At 39.1% G+C, this 19,148-nt stretch overlaps 1 protein-coding gene across 3 annotated transcripts in view; it reads right to left on the bottom strand.

The window, feature by feature from the left end:
- Positions 1-19,148, bottom strand: part of PRIMA1 (proline rich membrane anchor 1) — a 62,898-nt gene that overhangs the window by 32,415 nt on the left and 11,335 nt on the right. For all 3 annotated transcript variants that reach the window (XM_063440289.1, XM_063440290.1, XM_063440288.1), the window contains exon 3: positions 15,093-15,240. In XM_063440289.1, coding sequence (XP_063296359.1) covers positions 15,093-15,240 — 148 coding nt within the window. The remainder of the gene's footprint in view (positions 1-15,092; positions 15,241-19,148) is intronic.

The following is a 19,148-nucleotide window of genomic DNA, read 5'->3' as shown; positions in this document are numbered from 1 at the left end:
CTCTTTTTACTTGGACTAATTGTCGTTTATATATTGATTTCCCCTGGCGCAGCCTTTTTTGTTTTTTCATTTGTTTATATATAGGAATAAGTAAACGTAACATTAAAAATCCAGAGAAGTTACAACTCCCCTTTAAGAGGTAAAAGAAAATCATTATATTAAATATTGAGTCTACAATGTCATAAAAAACAGCAATAAGAATACTCCTTTAAATTAACATGGCCAGAGGCACCATAAAATATAGTTTGTTACATTTTACTTTCTCAAAGACTAAACAGAGTTATTTGCAAAAACGGTCTCCTACCTTTTCTTAGAGCAACAGGGTTAAATCTTTGTGAATTAACTGGCTGGAGCCGAGGTTAGAAAACAAGAAAAATGCATCAAAAATATGTGGCCTTTAGCTAAATCAGATTTTTGTTACATTCAAAACCAATAACCAGGCAAGACGGATTTTATGACAGCAGCCGTTAGGATTAGGATCTAAGGAATTTTTAATTGAAGAGCAACGGGAAGTTTTTTCTGCAGATTTATGGCATGTTGAAGACTCCAGCCTACAGGAGATATCGATTTGTGTTTCCGGCCAAAGAAGAATTTTATAATGAATTCTCCTTCAGAAAAAGCCCAACATCTTTCTCAATCTAATTATAATAAATCACCCCAGCACACGTCTTGACTATTCATATATAATATATAGAACATTTTTCTTTAGCATTCACATGTATTATTTGTCTGCACACATACGGTCATGCGGATTGTATAAAGGATTTAGAACATTAAATTATTCATAAAAAATACTGGAGCTGACGCTGAATAATGCTTTATAGTCCACAAGACACTACACACATATTAATGCCTCAACGCAATTCTTGACAATAATTACGAGAAAAAAAAAGCATTTAAAAAAGTGGGAAATTTTAAACTTCCTTTTTTCAAACTGGCCTATCATTAGAAAGCGCCATGCATCATAATGCAGCATTTTAGAAACAACGTATACTTTGTGTTGATCATTTTTCAATCTGTTTAGCAGTTACATTTGTATAAATTATAAAATTAATTATACAATTATATAAATGTGTATAATTAAAAGATTTTTTTTTTGCTAATATTGGGCATGCTGGGCACAAAGCATCATCAGAGATTGCAAAGAACCCTTCACTGCTTCCTTGCACAGCGGAATGTTGGAGGCTACTCTGCAAAGAAGACACTGATTGGCTGCTGACATCACATGCTCTCTGCAGCTTTGTTTCATGTTAGAGTAGGACCTTCCAAGAATAGGGTACATTGACATTATGCAATGTATGATCATATACAGTAACTCAACCCCCCCAATTTTTTTTGCCTAGGTGAGGTGTTGTTAAATAAAACTATTACATTCTGTGAGACGTGAAATTGCTGTTTAGTGAATGCGTTAGTGCGCTGGATCTTGTATAAAGTATCAAGAGTTATTTACAAAACGGAACGAGTACAGCTCATCTTGCACTTTGGAAATTATCTGCTCACAGGCTAGAGACGGTGGGTGGCTGATAAAAGTGAAAATACAGCTTATTCAGTCTGACCAACAGATGGCGCTGTAGAAGGCAGTTTGTGGTTCATCTCTTGAAAGCCCCACGAACCCAAATTCAGAGCCCAAGCACCATTCACAGCTTAATGTGGATTAAAGTAAACCTGACATGACGGTTCTCTTCACATATAATTGCTCCTTGGGCAGTGAATATATAATTTATCATATTGAAATATTACATGTTAATGGTCTTTGTGAGATGTTAAAGTCTGTGGTGGCTTGTGAAGTTTAAAGGAACTCTCATAGTACCATAATAATTACAGGTCTCTGTAGTGGACAGTTATGGTACGTGGAGTGCACCGTCACCCCTCCATTGTAAGGAGTGAGACTATATTTGAGCAATTAGGCTTCTTTCCTGAGGTCTGGGCTCCATCTCCTGATGTAAATTCTGCAATGCAGGGATTCACTCATTGGCCTACAGTGTCAGCTAATGGGGGGTGACATGTATTGGTCTCGGAGTTTGTAGCATTCATTTAAAGATAATGGGAAATCTTCCTCCAAGATATCCTGACATGCTGATTTTTCTACCATCAGTTGTGCTCAGTATTTAAAGTTTACAGGGTTGCCTACCCCTGATAAAGTCTTCAATATATTGCACTGTGTTGCTCATTCGTATTTGCTAGCATATCTGCTAGTATTAAAGAGACTAAGTGATGTTCTTTAATTTAAACCGTAGTAGATAAAAAGCGTGCCACACCATAGATCTCCTGCATGAACCCGTTCACGCTCAGCCAAAGCTACAGAAGGTGGCAGTGAAATGAAGATGAACTGTATAAACACACAAAAACAGGATTTTCCAAATTATATATAAATGCCATGTAAATGGTAATGAACAAGTACACTTAAAATAATCTAGCTTGATTTGTTTAATGTTCCACATGGCCTGTTTCTAGGAAACATTCCGTAATAAAGGACAGTCAAAATTCAGATTGCATTACGTGACTCAGTACAGCCCTCTTTCTCAGCGGCCCTTCATATAGCCGAATCCCAGTGCTGTTTGTGGATTTGCTGAACACTACTTGCAGTTTCCATTTGCAAAGGGTATCTTTGTGGGTGTAGCAGAATAACTGCCATATCCCATCCAATTTTGACCCGTTCTTTCTTATCCTTTTGTATTTCCTTACTATCCAACTCTTATAGAGAAATATTTAGGAAATTACATTACTTTTGTATCAAAACTAGCTTGTTCTTATTCTTGGTTTTTGGCGACTATTAATCTGGTTAGTTTGTTCAATATTGTGTACCTAGAGACCATTCCTTGACAATATTGTTACCTATTAGCAGCCAACATACGGTATATGTGTTTGTTTTTTTATTTATGAATCTGTTAGGCTTAATTCGGAGTTGTGTGACATAATTTTTATTTTTATTTATTTGTATTTGAGATACTGGGTTCTTTATAGCCACTTCTTGGTTTGTTATAATGTCCAACTATATAATCCTAATTGTTTCTGGAATGGTTCCCCTTTTAATTTAAATATATCATGGGGGGACAGTTCTGTTTGTAGACAGATTATTCTGGCAATATTAGTGAGCCACATAAGAGGGGGAGATCATTATTGTCTTGATAGAGTCGTCGAGGAGGACAAAACGCATAGATACTGGGCGATTACATTACCAAACTCTCTCTGTGATTTGCTGAAAAGTCACCAGAACACCTACAGCTTATTGTAGCTGTTCTGGTGTCGATACCATGTCCCTGTAGGCTTTTGTTGTAAACACTATCTTTTCCAAAAAAAGGGCAGTGTTTACATTGCAGCCTATGAGCACTTCTAGTGGCCACTCCTAAGCCGGCCACTAGTGGTGATCACTGGGTCAGTGGTGCACAGTCTGACGGTCAGCGTCTCCATGAAGACGCTGAACTTTTCTCATAGAGATGCACTCTATACAATTTTTATGAATATTTTTCACTATTTGCTATCGTTGATTTTGCATATTTCTCCAATCATAACAAAACTTTACATGAAGACCACACAAATTAACCTTTCTTTTTAAATTTATGACCGAGCCATCGTACGGGTGTTGATTTTCAATGAGTGTGACCGTGTGTCTTTCTGATATCAAATATGAAATATTATTAGAGCATCATATCATGAAATAAACCAACATACCATATATTCTCAATAAATAATGATATTGTTACAATGAACATTTCTGTAATAATTAAATAGAACAATGTTTTATAATGGCTAGACTGTGGAACATTTAATTATTATTTTTTTTGTTTTGTTTTATTTTATTTTTTTAAGCTGCACAGACCAGAAAAGCCAATGAATTAATACTTGGGCATAATTTAACATAGTTTTGTCACTGTTCATTGTATGAACACGCTTGGCTGGTGTATTCTATTTAGGATATGATCCATGCTATTTTTAGATCTCGTCCACGTTATTAAATAAACTCATAGAAATGGCCAATTGTTTCACAGCGAACATCCCAAACATCTACATGTCAGACTTTTCAGCTCAAGATCTGATAACTGCTGCCAAAGGTCTGTGCTCTTCCCAGCGTTAAAAAAATTATTTCAGATGTCTGAAAATGAATATTTTACAATTTAATGTGACATTTGATGTCTAAGTACTGGAGATGCAGTGCAGGCCTCGGCTACAAAAGCAAATTAGAGATGGAAGAAAAATCCTGAGTGAAAACATCTGTATCTATAAAAATAAAAACTTAAAGGGAAATTCCACTGTATCTGGTTTTCATAATCTTACACCTGACTAATTCTTAACTGCCCTTTGTGTGCCCTTAATGGGGTTTATTCACTAAACACTAAATTGTAGAGAAAGGAGAACTGCACTGTAAAATTTAGACTAAAAGAGTTAACTTGAAAAATTCTCCAGCTGTACGATAGTCACAGTTTGGTGTTTTTAGCCTGAAATGTGACAGTTCGGATATACGGTGTCAGTAAGGAACTGCACTATATCTAGTGTCAGAAAGGAGCTGCACTGCATTCTCCATATCAATGTAAGAAAGGAGCTGCACTGCATCATCCACATCCAATGTAAGAAAGGAGCTACACTGCATCCTCCATATCCAATGTAAGAAAGGAGCTGCACTGCATCCTCCATATCCAATGTAAGAAAGGAGCTGCACTGCATCATCCACAGCCAATGTAAGAAAGGAGCTGCACTGCATCCTCCATATCAATGTAAGAAAGGAGCTGCACTGCATCATCCACATCCAATGTAAGAAAGGAGCTGCACTGCATCCTCCATATCAATGTAAGAAAGGAGCTGCACTGCATCATCCACATCCAATGTAAGAAAGGAGCTGCACTGCATTCTCAATATCCAATGTAAGAAAGGAGCTGCACTGCATCATCCACATTCAATGTAAGAAAGGAGCTGCACTGCATCATCCACATCCAATGTAAGAAAGGAGCTGCACTGCATTCTCAATATCCAATGTAAGAAAGGAGCTGCACTGCATCATCCACATCCAATGTAAAAAAGGAGCTGCACTGCATCCTCCATATCAATGTAAGAAAGGAGCTGCACTGCATCATCCACATCCAATGTAAGAAAAGAGCTGCACTGCATTCTCAATATCCAATGTAAGAAAGGAGCTGCACTGCATTCTCCATATCAATGTCAGAAAGGAGCTGCACTGCATTCTCCATATCAATGTAAGAAAGGAGCTGCACTGCATCATCCACATCCAATGTAAGAAAGGAGCTGCACTGCATTCTCAATATCCAATGTAAGAAAGGAGCTGCACTGCATTCTCCATATCAATGCAAGAAAGGAGCTGCACTGCATTCCCCATATCAATGTAAGAAAGGAGCTGCACTGCATCATCCACATGCAATGTAAGAAAGGAGCTGCACTGCATCATCCACATCCAATGTAAGAAAGGAGCTGCACTGCATTCTCCATATCAATGTAAGAAAGGAGCTGTCCTGCATTCTCCATATCCAATGTAAGAAAGGAGCTGCACTGCATTCTCCATATCAATGTAAAAAAGGAGCTGCACTGCATTCTCCATATTAATGTAAGAAAGGAGCTGCACTGCATCCTCCATATCAATGTAAGAAAGGAGCTGCACTGCATCATCCACATCCAATGTAAGAAAGGAGCTGCACTGCATTCTCAATATCCAATGTAAGAAAGGAGCTGCACTGCATTCTCCATATCAATGTAAGAAAGGAGCTGCACTGCATCATCCACATCCAATGTAAGAAAGGAGCTGCACTGCATTCTCAATATCCAATGTAAGAAAGGAGCTGCACTGCATTCTCCATATCAATGTAAGAAAGGAGCTGCACTGCATCATCCACATGCAATGTAAGAAAGGAGCTGCACTGCATCATCCACATCCAATGTAAGAAAGGAGCTGCACTGCATTCTCAATATCCAATGTAAGAAAGGAGCTGCACTGCATTCTCCATATCAATGTAAGAAAGGAGCTGCACTGCATTCTCCATATCAATGTAAAAAAGGAGCTGCACTGCATTCTCCATATTAATGTAAGAAAGGAGCTGCACTGCATTCTCCATATCAATGTAAGAAAGGAGCTGCACTGCATTCGGGGACTTTGAAGGTCTGCAAGGCCTCAGAAGTAGCCTGTAGACTCCAGACGCTTGGGCTGTCTACCACTGCTAAGGGGCCACATCCCCCAACACACTCACTGCAACTGTATACATGGGATCCTGCTCGAGCTCACCCGTTTGTACCAATCGCGCACCAGCTCAACAGCTTAGCTTATGATTTCAACATTTTATAGTTAGTTCAGCTTATCATTTTGTTTAGTTCACTTAACCTATGACATACTGGGTGTTCATAGGAACACTGGGAAAGTGGGTTTATTTTCCCACAATCTCTCTCTCCCGCCCACTAGACTTATCGTGAAGTCCCTCATCTACCTTTTGCTACCCTCTTGCTCTGTTATTTGGGTACATATAGTTACATAGGCTGAAAAGAGATGTGTCCATCAAGTTCAGCCTTTCTCACATCTGTGTTTTACTGTTGATCCAAGAGACGGCATAAAACCCAGTTTAAAGCAACCTATCAATTTTGCAACAAATTAGGAAAACATTAATTCTTCAGCTAAGAATGGCAGTCAGATTTATCATTGGATCAAGAAAGTATATGCTTGAACATTTTATGTTTTTGCAAGTACGAATTCAGTTGCTGTTTAAACATCTATACAGACTCTGATAAAAACACTTCTTCAGGCTGAGAATTCCATATCCTTATTGTTCTTATTGTAAAAAAAACAACAACTTTCCTTTGCCTCAGATTAAATCTCCTTTCTTCCAGTCTAAACGCATTACCTTGTGTCCTATGTATAGTCCGGTTTGTGAATAGATTTCCAGACAATGGTTTGTATGGGCCCCGAATATATTTGTATAATGCTTTTATATCCCTCCAAGGTACCGTTCTTCTAAAAGGTACCGTTCTTGTTAAACTTTTTCATAACTAAAATGTTTCATTCCTTTTATAAATGTTATGGCCTGTCTGCACTTTTTCTAGTGCCATAATATTTACCTTTAGAATAGATGCCCACAACTGCACAGCATATTCAAAATTTGGACTTTCCTTTTTAAAGGAACACTATAGTCACCTAAATTACTTTAGCTAAATAAAGCAGTTTTAGTGTATAGATCATTCCCCTGCAATTTCACTGCTCAATTCACTGTCATTTGGAGTTAAATCACTTTGTTTCTGTTTATGCAGCCCTAGCCACACCTCCCCTGGCTATGATTGACAGAGCCTGCATGAAAAAAAAAACTGGTTTCACTTTCACAGATTTTAACAGATGTAATTTACCTTAACCCCTTAAGGACCAAACTTCTGGAATAAAAGGGGATCATGACGTGTCTCACATGTCATGTGTCCTTAAGGGGTTAAATAATTGTATCTCAATCTCTAAATTGAACTTTAGTCACATACAGGAGGCTCTAGCAGGGTCTAGCAAACTATTAACATAGCAGGGGATAAGAAAATCTTAATTAAACAGAACTTGCAATAAAGAGCCTAAATAGGGCTCTCTTTACAGGAAGTGTTTATGGAAAGCTGTGCAAGTCACATGCAGGGAGGTGTGACTAGGGTTCATAAACAAAGGGATTTAACTCCTAAATGGCAGAGGATTGAACAGTGAGGCTGCAGGGGCATGTTCTATACACCAAAACTGCTTCATTAAGCTAAAGTTGTTCAGGTGACTATAGTGTCCCTTCAATTAAGAGGCATATAGCCTTCACAGCCCCTGTGCAGCTTACATTGTTACTTATAATATTGTCTCAATTCTCAATATCCAGAGCCAAAAAGAAGCTTCACTCTATCAGAGATATCCAGTGACAGACAGGAGTAGTATCTCAGATACATAGTATTGGAAAGTATCTCAGCTACTATGGAATGTTATGTGCTCTACGTTGTATATACAATATTAAAAAGTGCTGTATTAATGGTTATGTTTTGTTAGAAAGCAGTTGTAATCTATCCCGTGCAGCTGCTTGTAGAGTATTCAAAATATACTGTTAGCAAGGAGATAAGAAACTTCAAACACTTGTACCAGATTGAATTACTTATATATTGACTAGTAGAAGAATTTGAGATCCATTGGCATCTCTATAAAGTTTATACAAATGCTGGGCCCTGTGCTTTTTTCAGTGAAAAACTAGGTTACTAGTAAAACTGAAATCAGTTGTTTTACTCAAAAAAATTGTGTTTTTAGAAAGAACAATTGCTTTTTAGATAGAGTGCAGAGTGTAGTTGTAAACAGAACATTTTAAAATTGGACAAAGGTTGTAAGTGGAGTTCCTCAGTGTCTCAGGGTTTGGTCCTGGGTCCAAAAAACTAGGTAAGAAAATACAATAAGAACATGATAGAACTTCACTACAGAGGGATTTGAATAAGTTGGGAGACTGGGCAGGCAAGTGGCAAAAGAGAGTCAATGCAGATACATTCATGCATTTTGGAATAAAGAGCTCAAAATCCTCTTTTACAATATATGGGGTTGAGTTAGGGATAACATTCAATGAAAAGGACTTGGAAATCATTATAGATCACAAACTAGGCAACAGTATGCAATGCCAGTCTGCTGTTGCAAAAGCTAGTAAGGTGTTTTTGTGTATGAAAAGGGATTTTGATTCACCTGATCAAAATATAATTGTGTCTCTTTACAAATCAATGGTAAGATCCCACCCTAAAGGACCACTATAGGCACCCAGACCACTTCAGCTCAATGGAGTGGTCTTGGTGCCAGTTCCATCTAGGGTTAACCCTGCAGCTGTAAACATTTCAGAGAAACTGCTATGTTTACATTAGGATAAATCCAGCCTCTAGTGGCTGTCTCATGGACCTAATGACCCAATAGACCCAGGAAAACACGTTTGTTTTCCTGGCAATATAGTGGTCCTTTGAATATGCCGTGCAATTTTGGACACCAGTTTTTATGCTACAAAATTTATAAGAGGCATGGAAAACATTAATTATGAGGAAAGGCTAGAAAAAAAAAGAATCCTCAGAGGAGATATGATAGGACTATAAAAATATATACAGGGTCAGTACAAATCGCTATGTGCTAACCGTTTCATTAGCTGGAATATACAACAGGCCTGATTTCACCCACTGGAGAAAAGTGTGCTTACAGAAGGGAAAGTTAGTTCTCTACAGTAAGAACAATAAAGATATGGATTTCTCTGCCTAAAGAGACTGTCTTATCAGATTCTATGGATAATTTAGAAAATCCTTGGGTGCTTTTTTATAGTAACAAATATTCCAGGGTATAATTGATATGTATGTTGATTTAACCCCTTAAGGACCAAACTTCTGTCATAAAAGGGAATCATGACATGTCACACATGTCATGTGTCCTTAAGGGGTTAAGGAGAAATCTGATTGCCATTATGGAGTCAAGGATAAATAGATTCCCTTTCTAATGTTGTAGCCTGCCTCTGCAATTATTATAATACCGTAATATCCTTCTTTAGAACAGGTGCCCAAAATTGCATATTCAATGTGTTATTTTACCAGTGGCATACTGGCCATGGCACACTGAAACATGACTTTCAGTGAGTATTTCAAGATCATTTATAAAAATGTTAAATAGAAGCGTGTGTATGTGTCTGGACTGTTCTTCCCCTTTTTATAGGCCTGTTCGACAGAGTTATCACACCAAGATACCTCTTCAATAATTCCATCTGTTCGCACTACCCTCTATTACGCCTTAGGCTTTAGGAAATGACTGTGAATCTTCCTTCATTTTTCTGTGGATGACATTCTTAAGCACATTACACAACCACTATCATGCATCCCATCCCCTCTACATTTCACCTGCACGTGGCATGTACATGGAACTATCAACACAGACACTGTCATAAATTTGGGTGACAAAATGCAGATTTTGTGCACTGTAAGTGGCAGTACCCGGAGGTACATGAATTTTGGTCCACACCTGCAGCTTTTCCAAACTCAAAATGTATTTTCCACTCACATTAGAGCTTGTGCCTTTTGGTATACAGCCGTTATACCTTTTTATAGTAGCTTCCAAACGTTATACCTTTTTATAGTAGCTTCATTCTCCAAAATAAATTCCCTGTCTTGGATTAGAAAAAGAAGACACATATAGATTGGATGACCAGACAACAAGCAAAAGTTTGCCCCCATTCATAATTAGCATCCCCCACATATACAGCCACTACCGCCCCACTGATACATAGTTGATGATAAAACAAAATTCTAAATAATTCCACATAACATCTTTGTATATGCAACAACTCCATGGTAAGTACCATATTCCCTTACTCCTCATTGACCTTTGACAAAGGTAAATATTTGAAAACCTGTTTAAAATAAAATTACATTACTGATGTCAAACTTTATGACACCAGTGAGCACATTTTAAAGGGCTGATTTTTTATTTTTTTTTGAAAAACTATACATTTTTTTCTTTCTCTCTCGGAAGGTATTTTCTGTGTGCATTTATCAGTGAATCATCTTGATAGCATTCCGCATTAGAGGTTTAAAGGCTGCAAGGTCAGAGGAGTGATTGATAAAATGCTCCTAACTTTTAAAAATTGAAACATTAGATATCATTATCCCTTTATCGCAGCCATCTGAAAGCTTTCAGAAACAGGTCAAGTCAACAAAGATATTTCATTTCTTTATAGGCATTCTTTGCACATTAGCAAAGCGTTTAACTCTTCAGGAACCAGAAACATGTCAGGGCTTTCATAAAAACTGGAGGTTTTCCAAACCCTGGTCCACAAAGGGATAATAATGTTGACCCACAAACTGTCAGCCTTAGGAAAAGTCACTAGATATTCTAGAAGATGAGCTTGCGAGCAACGTATGTCAACAACCATGACCACTTCTGCTTTTAGAAGTGGTCGTGATGGTTTGAATATCTATGTGCAGCATTTCTGCTTGAAACAACAGACGTGGTGAGCATCTCCTTTGCAGAAAGCACCTGCAAGGGAAAACATGTATCTCCTCTCCCTCCATTCTTTCATTTAGCCCCTTCCACACCATTCTTGCCTCCCTATACTTTTAACATGCCTTTTTTTTTTTTTTTTTAAACCTCACCTCCCTATGTCGGCCCCCACTTGCTCCCTCCTCACCAGCTCAGACTGTGCACATGTCTTTTTTGGGGGGGTGGAGTGGGGGTAGTTGTCAAACCATTTAAAAACAGTTTGACAAAACGCAGAGCATCTGCCTAGACCCATAGCTGCCTAGCACCAAAACCACTGCTAATCTACATATGTTCTAACTGTTCATATATATTGTGTACACAATTCAAGAGATGAGGCAACTCATTAACAAGGAAGCAGATTGTGTATAAGGTGCGCAACATAACTACTAAAGCTTGTTGTAGCTGTAATGATGCTAACAGGCTGCTGATGTTGTTCTCTGGTTCAGTGTTAAAGGGACACTCCAGGAAACCAAGACTACTTCTGCCCATTGAAGTGGTCTGGGTGCCAATTCCCACTACCCTTAACCCTGCAAGTGTAATTATTGCAGTTTTCATAAACTGCAATATTTACCTTGCAGGGTTAAGTCCTCCTCTAGTGGCTGTCTACCAGACAGCCACTAGAGGGACTTCCGTGTTCTTAGAACACGAAAAGTGTGTTATACGACGCTCGACATCCTTACGCTATGTGAGGACCTCCAGCTTTGCCGAAATACCCATAGGAAAGCATTGAATAATGCTTTCCCATGGGGAGTTCTAATGCGTGGCCATTGACACGCATGAGCATTAGGTCTCCCCCGCCGGTTGACAGCGGGGGAGGAGAGTAGGCATAGCCTGACCAGCGCCGAGGGACATTGGCGCTGGACTGTGGTAAGTCACTGAAGGAGTTTTAACCCCTTCAGCAACTTGGGGTGGGGGGAGGGAGGGAGAGGGAGAGGGGCACTACAGGGTCCTGCAGTGCCAGGAAAACATATGTTTTCCTGGCACTGAAGAATCCCTTTTTTTAAGAGTTCTGACACAAATCCAGGATCCCCAAGGCACCCGCAGCTCAGAACCTGCTCTTAGCCAAATGAATGCTTTTTAAATAGGAATGTAACTTCCACATTAGCAATATGATGAGACACAGGCTGTGGGAGCAGGGTGCAGCTGCCTACTAGTACCATAACTACAATTGCCTGTAGATATTATGGTGCTTAGACTACCCCTTTCGTGGTTGTGTAGTGTTATTTTAAATATCATAGGTTGTCCATAGATGATAAGAAAGGTCAGCTGACAATATCAGCCCCCATTCACAAAACTGGCTTGGAAAAGGTACATTTTGTAAAATGTATTGGCTGGGAGCATCGGGGGGAGGGGCATATATCGGCATTGGAGGCAGCTTCCGGGTTAAACCATTAGAAAACGGTTTAACCCCTGAAGGTAAGAATCCACCCAGGGTCCTCCTGGCACCATAACAACTTAATCAGCATGAGGTTGTTTTGGTGCCTAGAGTGTTTCTTTAAGCACTGCCAAACCTTAGGATTGATATTACAGGGTCCCTTTTTCTCTGACTTTTTTGGGTAAGAACTACATTTTGCATGTTAGGGTTTGGCTTACCCTGTCACGTGTATTCTGTTAATCCATATGACATTTTACCTCTCTGTTATAAAAGCTGTTACAAAGATTGAGAACTATGCATAATGAGCCAATAAGGATAGTCAAGGCAATATTTTTTCTCAACAGACAGGAAATGAGAGTGCAAAACATGTTAATATATAGACAGTTATTGTGCTTTTAGGATTTTTTTTTTTTTTTTTAATTTTCTGGTGACAGGCAAAGAAATTCATAATTAATTGTACAATATGATCTAACCTAGATATATATTTTTTACAGTGTTGTACATCATTATTTAAAAAAAAAAAAATGCATCTCTAGGGAAAGACAGTAAAAATAGATGTTTCTCTAGTTTTTTCATTTTTAAAATACTAAATTATACTGATTTTGTATGCATGTGATATGTTTGCATCCTACCTTATAAAACAGACAAGCACTCTCAATGTTTTGGCATTTCTAATCAGAGTTTAAACATACCATATTTTTCCGTGTATAAGACTCCCCCATGTATAAGATGAACCCTATTTTTTGAGCCCAAAATTAAGAAATAGATATTTTGCACATCAAATAGAAAAACTGTGATATTTAAGAAGTGACGTCTGAGGAGAACAACGCACTTCTGATTCTCATGCCTCCCCTGTGCTACAGCACTCTGTGAAATCTCAGCTCCAACAATACAGCAGGTGGTATGGGGGCATGCTGGGACATCACATTAGTATTCTCTCTGCTCCCTGATCCCCATTTCCTCCCCCATAAATATAAATTAGTAAGCAAGACCTGGTGGAGCAAACCTTTTGGCTGCTCTTTTGATGGTGTGGAATGACTCTGGAGCTCCATTGGTGGTAAGTGCTGATGTCTGCTGCAGCTCCCATGCATATAAGGACCTCTTTCTTCTAGCCAAAGCACTCAGAAGTGGATTGGTGGGAGCGAGGCCAGGTATGTGTGTGAGCTGTGGCACACTGAAATGCGGCATGTGCCATCTTAACGTTGGCCCCGCACACAAGTGTTTTTTTAAACCCTGAAGTGACATTACGTGTATAAGACGACCCCCGATTTTAGAAAAATACAGTAATGTCTTGAATATTTCTGATTAGATCCAGAAATTATTTTTATTTGCAAAGCAGTGAAATAAGATCACATTTAATAAAGCAACATATAGACTGTATATAGGAAGTGGATGTTCTGGTGAATAAATGTACCAAGATTGCTAATCAAAATGCTTCAGTATCATCAAATCAGTAATATAGCTCTAGATAGTGTTATCAAGAAAACTTGTCACCAAGACACTGATAATCTTCCCATTCAGAAACTTGCCATTCTAGAACATCTGGCTATGAATTATATTCTCACTACTGATGCTAAGGCTCAGGGAGACCCTCAGAATCTGCCCAGACACCTTGCAGCCATGCTAATATGTTGTTCGCTCCCTATTCATCCTGTGACCCTGAGAATCTGTTAATTCCTACTGAAACCATATCTGCCCATCCCTCCTTAATATCTGTTAAAGGGTTACTCTAACCACCATGACCAGTGGTGTATCCTGGTTTTGTGCTGCCCTAGGCAGGACAAAACTCAGTCCCTCCCCTCTGCAGCTCGCGAGGGAGCTGAGCAGACAGCTCAGAGGAAAGTGCTCCCTCGCCAGCCGCCCGCCCGGTCAGCTAGCCGCAAGGGTAACAAGGCATTTGCCCTGGGCATTTGGGGGCGGCTTTTTTTGCCGCCGCCTGGAAAATGACGCCCAAGGCAAATGCCTTGTTTGCCTCGCGGCTAAAACGTCAGTGATTTCAGTGATTTAAAGTGGCCATCGTTGCAGGAGTATGTATGTGCAGTGTGTTTGCTTGAAATACTGCATATACAGATATATTCTTAACTGTGTGCTGGGGGCTAGTTGCAGCCCCAGCACGTGTGACATTGGCAATCCAGAAAGCTGTTCTAGGCTGCCTAATGTCAATTCTGTGCATATTAATCGTCTCATCAGCATGCACTTCACTTTTTTTTCTAAAGAACTCTATCCCTCCATCTCCCCACGCTCTCCCCTTGCCTGCACAAAGCACATTCATCCTCTCCAAGCTGGCAATTGTTCCAATCACAGACTTCTTTTTGAGAATATTCTGTTAGAAAATTCTTGTTTCTACGTGTAGTGTGTTGATTAGGGGGCCTAAGTCTTTCTGGAATATACATTTTGGCTCTTACTAAAGACTCAAGAAGATGACCAAACTCTTATATAGCTTCTTGCATAAACATCCAACCAAATGACATTAACCTGTTGACGTCAACTGAGGAGTGTAGAAAGTTTGACTATTTGATTCTAGATAATATCTGAACAATTCAGAGTTTACTGAATATAACTTCAATGGAGTGATTACCTCTCTGACATTCTACTCCTTAACAAATCTTTCACACAGGTTATCCATTTTTTCCTTGCAAAGCAGACCTCTTACTTTATATATGACTCCAGAATGTACAATGTATTTGGACGCAGCATGCCTACTGACCAACACAACAGACATAATATCCATCTTGTACTCACTAGGTGGTGCAAGTCTTGGAGGTGGTGGTGGTGGAGGTGGAGGTGGCAGTAAAGGAGGTGGTCTGCATTGGCACACATGTGGACATCCACTGGGTAGACTTTCAGCTGTGGACCTTGAACATGTCTTCTGGAGTTCGGCCTGAGCAATCTAGAAATATAATGCAGTTGATCAAAGTGCCGTAATATATGCAATATAGGCATTCTGTTAATACATCAATCATTCAAAGCATAGATATCAAGATGGCAACACTAACAGACATGGCTAAAATGTTCATTTAAAAAAATATATATATACCATGAGTTTAATTAATTGTTAGCATGAACATACTAGCAAGAGGCAGAAAGCAAGTGTACGAAAATACAGAACCACAAACCACCAGTATATGGACCCTTCAAGGAAGAGGCCCCAGTGTCTTAGGATTTGTTCCTATTTGCCATCAGCTATTGAGAACATTAACAGAATATCATCTATTCATTATATAATTGCATGGATACATGGGTCGTTGTCACAACCAATGTAGGAGCACTGCCTCTTGTTTAAGCTTCATGAAAAGCAAAATGGCTTATCAGCCTCCATTAGTCATATTCTCAATGTCACATTAATGTATATTAGATGACAGCAACTTAGCCTGTGACAATAAATACGAGAAGGAGGAAAAGCTATACAGGTTTAGAATGATTAGTGTAAATTCCTTAATGCATACTCTACAGCATATGGGTACCATTTCCAAAACAATTGACATTAGCTAACTACAATCTACTTAAATAATTGAAAATAATGAATAAGAAGTCAATGACTCTATTGCAGACATTGCTAACAATGTAATGTTCTTGCACAGAACGTCTGCTCTTTTAAATGCCGCCTGTAATCCGCCGACTGGGGCTTCAACATAATTAATCCGGTTTAATTGGCAGTTTCATATTCTCCATATATGGAGTACCAAAACAGCGGCTTGCTTAATAAGATGACACAAGGTTAAAAATAGCTCCACTTCATTCAGGCTTAAAACACACAAATAAAGATCAGTTGTACACTTCATGTTATATATAGAAAGTATTTCACTGAGCAGAACAAATATTTCCTTAAATGAAGCTGGGAGAAAATGTTTGAAAAGAACTAGACAGTTCTGCATCCCACTCTAGCTCATCTGGAGTGGAGGCGTGGGGTGGACCATTCCAATCTATGTTTTCGTACTAGTCAATTAAATGTCAGTTTACCCATTAATTCTGGAATCCCCACTCACTACCCCCTCAGATATTAATGAAAGAACAGATGCACCTTCACTTTGACAGAAAACCTTTGATGGTGATGTAAAGCAGGTTTAGATTCCAGGATCAGAGATGAATGAGATAGCTGCCTACATTTCACTTGGTATCACTTTATGAGGTCCAGAAATTTAGTTGGGGAGTTAGTCACATATGCGAATTTAGGTATAATTTAAGCATAAATATTACAGTGGGGTTGTATGTGAAAAAATGTCTGAGTGGCAAATGATAAAGTTAACTATAGATGCACTTTCCTTGACATATTTGGCTCCTTTATATAGACAGAATGTCCAATTCTGGACATTTCTTTTCTCAGATTACTGTTACTTTTGCTCTGGCAGACACAGGCAGCTTAGAAAAGGTGCAATTGTCAGAAAACAGTTACTTTTAATGTACGCACATGCTGTACATTGTTCAGGAATACTATATACACAGACCTGCTCCCTTTGCACTATACATGGAATCCATTTGCACTATACACAGAATAGCTCCATCTATTACATTTCGTCACTGATTCATAGATAGGCCCCCTCTCGGTCTCTCCGCTCTGCTGGTGACCTTCTCCTGTCTGCTGCTTGCACCCTTACTGCAAATTCACGCATGCAAGACTTCTCACGGCGACTCCTTTCCTTTGGAAAAGCCTGCCTAACCCTGTCAGACTCTCCCCTGGTCTTGAATCATTGAAGTCCCTCAAAACCCATCTTTTCAGGATTGCTAATGGCCTCCTAGAGTAACTTCTATCTCGTAATCCTTTCTCTTGCTCTCTCCTATAGGGACACACTGCACTCACCTCCAGTTCTGCTCCTTTCCCAGCCTGTCTATTTGCTGTCTCCCTCAATACCCTTCCTATTGTGTTTTTATTCCCCCACCTCCTCTAGACTGTAAGCTCATTTGAACTTTTTCTCCAAGACAGCAGAACTTCTCCTATAGATCTAAAGTGACCAGAGTTGGTTGGATAATCACAGATCCTTATATTGCATTGAGTCATGTATTGGTATGTAATAACAATGCGTGATAATTTGAACTGAATATCCCTTTAAATTATGTAATATAGTCATTTCGATTTTTTCACTATTCAAATATTTCTAACAATTATTATCCAGCTTCCTACACTTGGACCTCGAGGTGAGGTTTCTGCCCACAGAAGCTGCATACTATACTGTATTGATCCTGTATCTTATGATATAAGTTTTTATTACATATTTTTTGTATTAATGTAGTCTTAATATGATGACAGATTTATATATGACATTCTGTATGAGTAGTTATGTGCAATAATAGGTTGGACACTAGCCCTTTAACGTTGGTTACCTGATTGAAAATTACACACATATGAGTATGCTGGACTAGAGATTTAAAATCCATCGGATGTATAATACCAGCCTTTCTGAGGAAACCACGCCCCCGGAACAATGAAATAACAGAAGGGGAGGAGTGAGACACTTAAAAGACAGGGCTGGACACCAATGACGTTGTCAGAGGAAGCCTGTGGAGGCGGGCGAAACGCGTCACACACACGTCACGAGAGAGGCGGACCCGGAAGTGATCACGTGATCGGGACGGACGAAACCAGGAAGTGATTTTATACTTGCTGTTTACATGCTTTTATGTGGGTAGCTATGTTAGCATAACCCACCACTCGCAAAGTAAGAGTTTTTAACCATTTACTTTTAATAAATTGTCTTTGATACTATTCAATTGGAGGTCCTGCCTCTCTCTGTCCTATATTGCACAGCTTTATCGGTTTCCAGTGAGCTTGGAGCCTAACCAGTGTGGGAATCTTCCCTCTTAAGTGGAGCATTGCAAACCCAGAGCCTGGGGTGATAGGGCTCTGGTAAATGTGAGTTTTTTTCCCCACATCCCCCATTTTCACATATTTTGGACTTTGTCCAGATAGTCTGCACTATATGTTGTTATTCTCTATCTACAGATCAGTTTAGCGCGCTTTCTTTGGTAAATATCTGTTATTTAATCTGTGTGTACTTCTGTATCACTGGTTTGGAGTGCTGCCATACTGTATGTTTTATATCCTATAGCGCTGACACCCTGTTGGTTCTCATTTGAGTAGGGTCCGCAACTACCTAATGTTCCTCTTACATTTTGTTATTGTCTCATTTGGTAAATTCCCCTCTTATTGTAAAGCGCTGCGGAATAAGCTGGCGCTATATAAATACCAATAATAATAATAATAATAATTCTACAAACTCACTTTACTCTATAGAATTGCTCCCCTCACACTATACACAGCATAATGCAGAATTAGCTGTTGTGTGTTTAGTGCAAAGTGATCTAAAGACATATCAGCTCGCTTTGCACTATATGTGGAACCAGAGAAGGATTAAGATCCCATGGGATCCCTCATTCTTCATCTATGCTATACATTTCCTCATCCCCAGCCACACACAAAGTCTCTACATACACCAACCTTTTTGGCAATAACACTAATTAAATGTTCCTTTAGTTTCTTATCACAGACCATATTGCAGTGACGTTTCTAGTACTGTCCACTGAGCAAACATATTCATGTTCCCTGCTATACCCAAAGTAATGGAGATCCTTTTCAACAATGTTGGCGGTCTGTCTTCTGGAGTATATTTGCCACATGATGAATCTTTACTTACCTGTTCTTGTATCTGTGCCTTCATGAAACCTTCTTTGTTACAAAAATGTATCAAAACTTTAAAAAAAAAAGATTGGCAAATAAAAAATAAATTTTAAAAATCCCATGGAATTTCATGGTTCAGTTGCCCCTGTTTAATCCCTGGGACATAAGTAGCCACCTATGGTCAC

Source organism: Pelobates fuscus, chromosome 13 (assembly GCF_036172605.1).
Source record: "Pelobates fuscus isolate aPelFus1 chromosome 13, aPelFus1.pri, whole genome shotgun sequence".
Lineage (NCBI taxonomy): Eukaryota > Metazoa > Chordata > Amphibia > Anura > Pelobatidae > Pelobates > Pelobates fuscus.
This window is presented reverse-complemented; position numbering and strand designations above follow the sequence as displayed.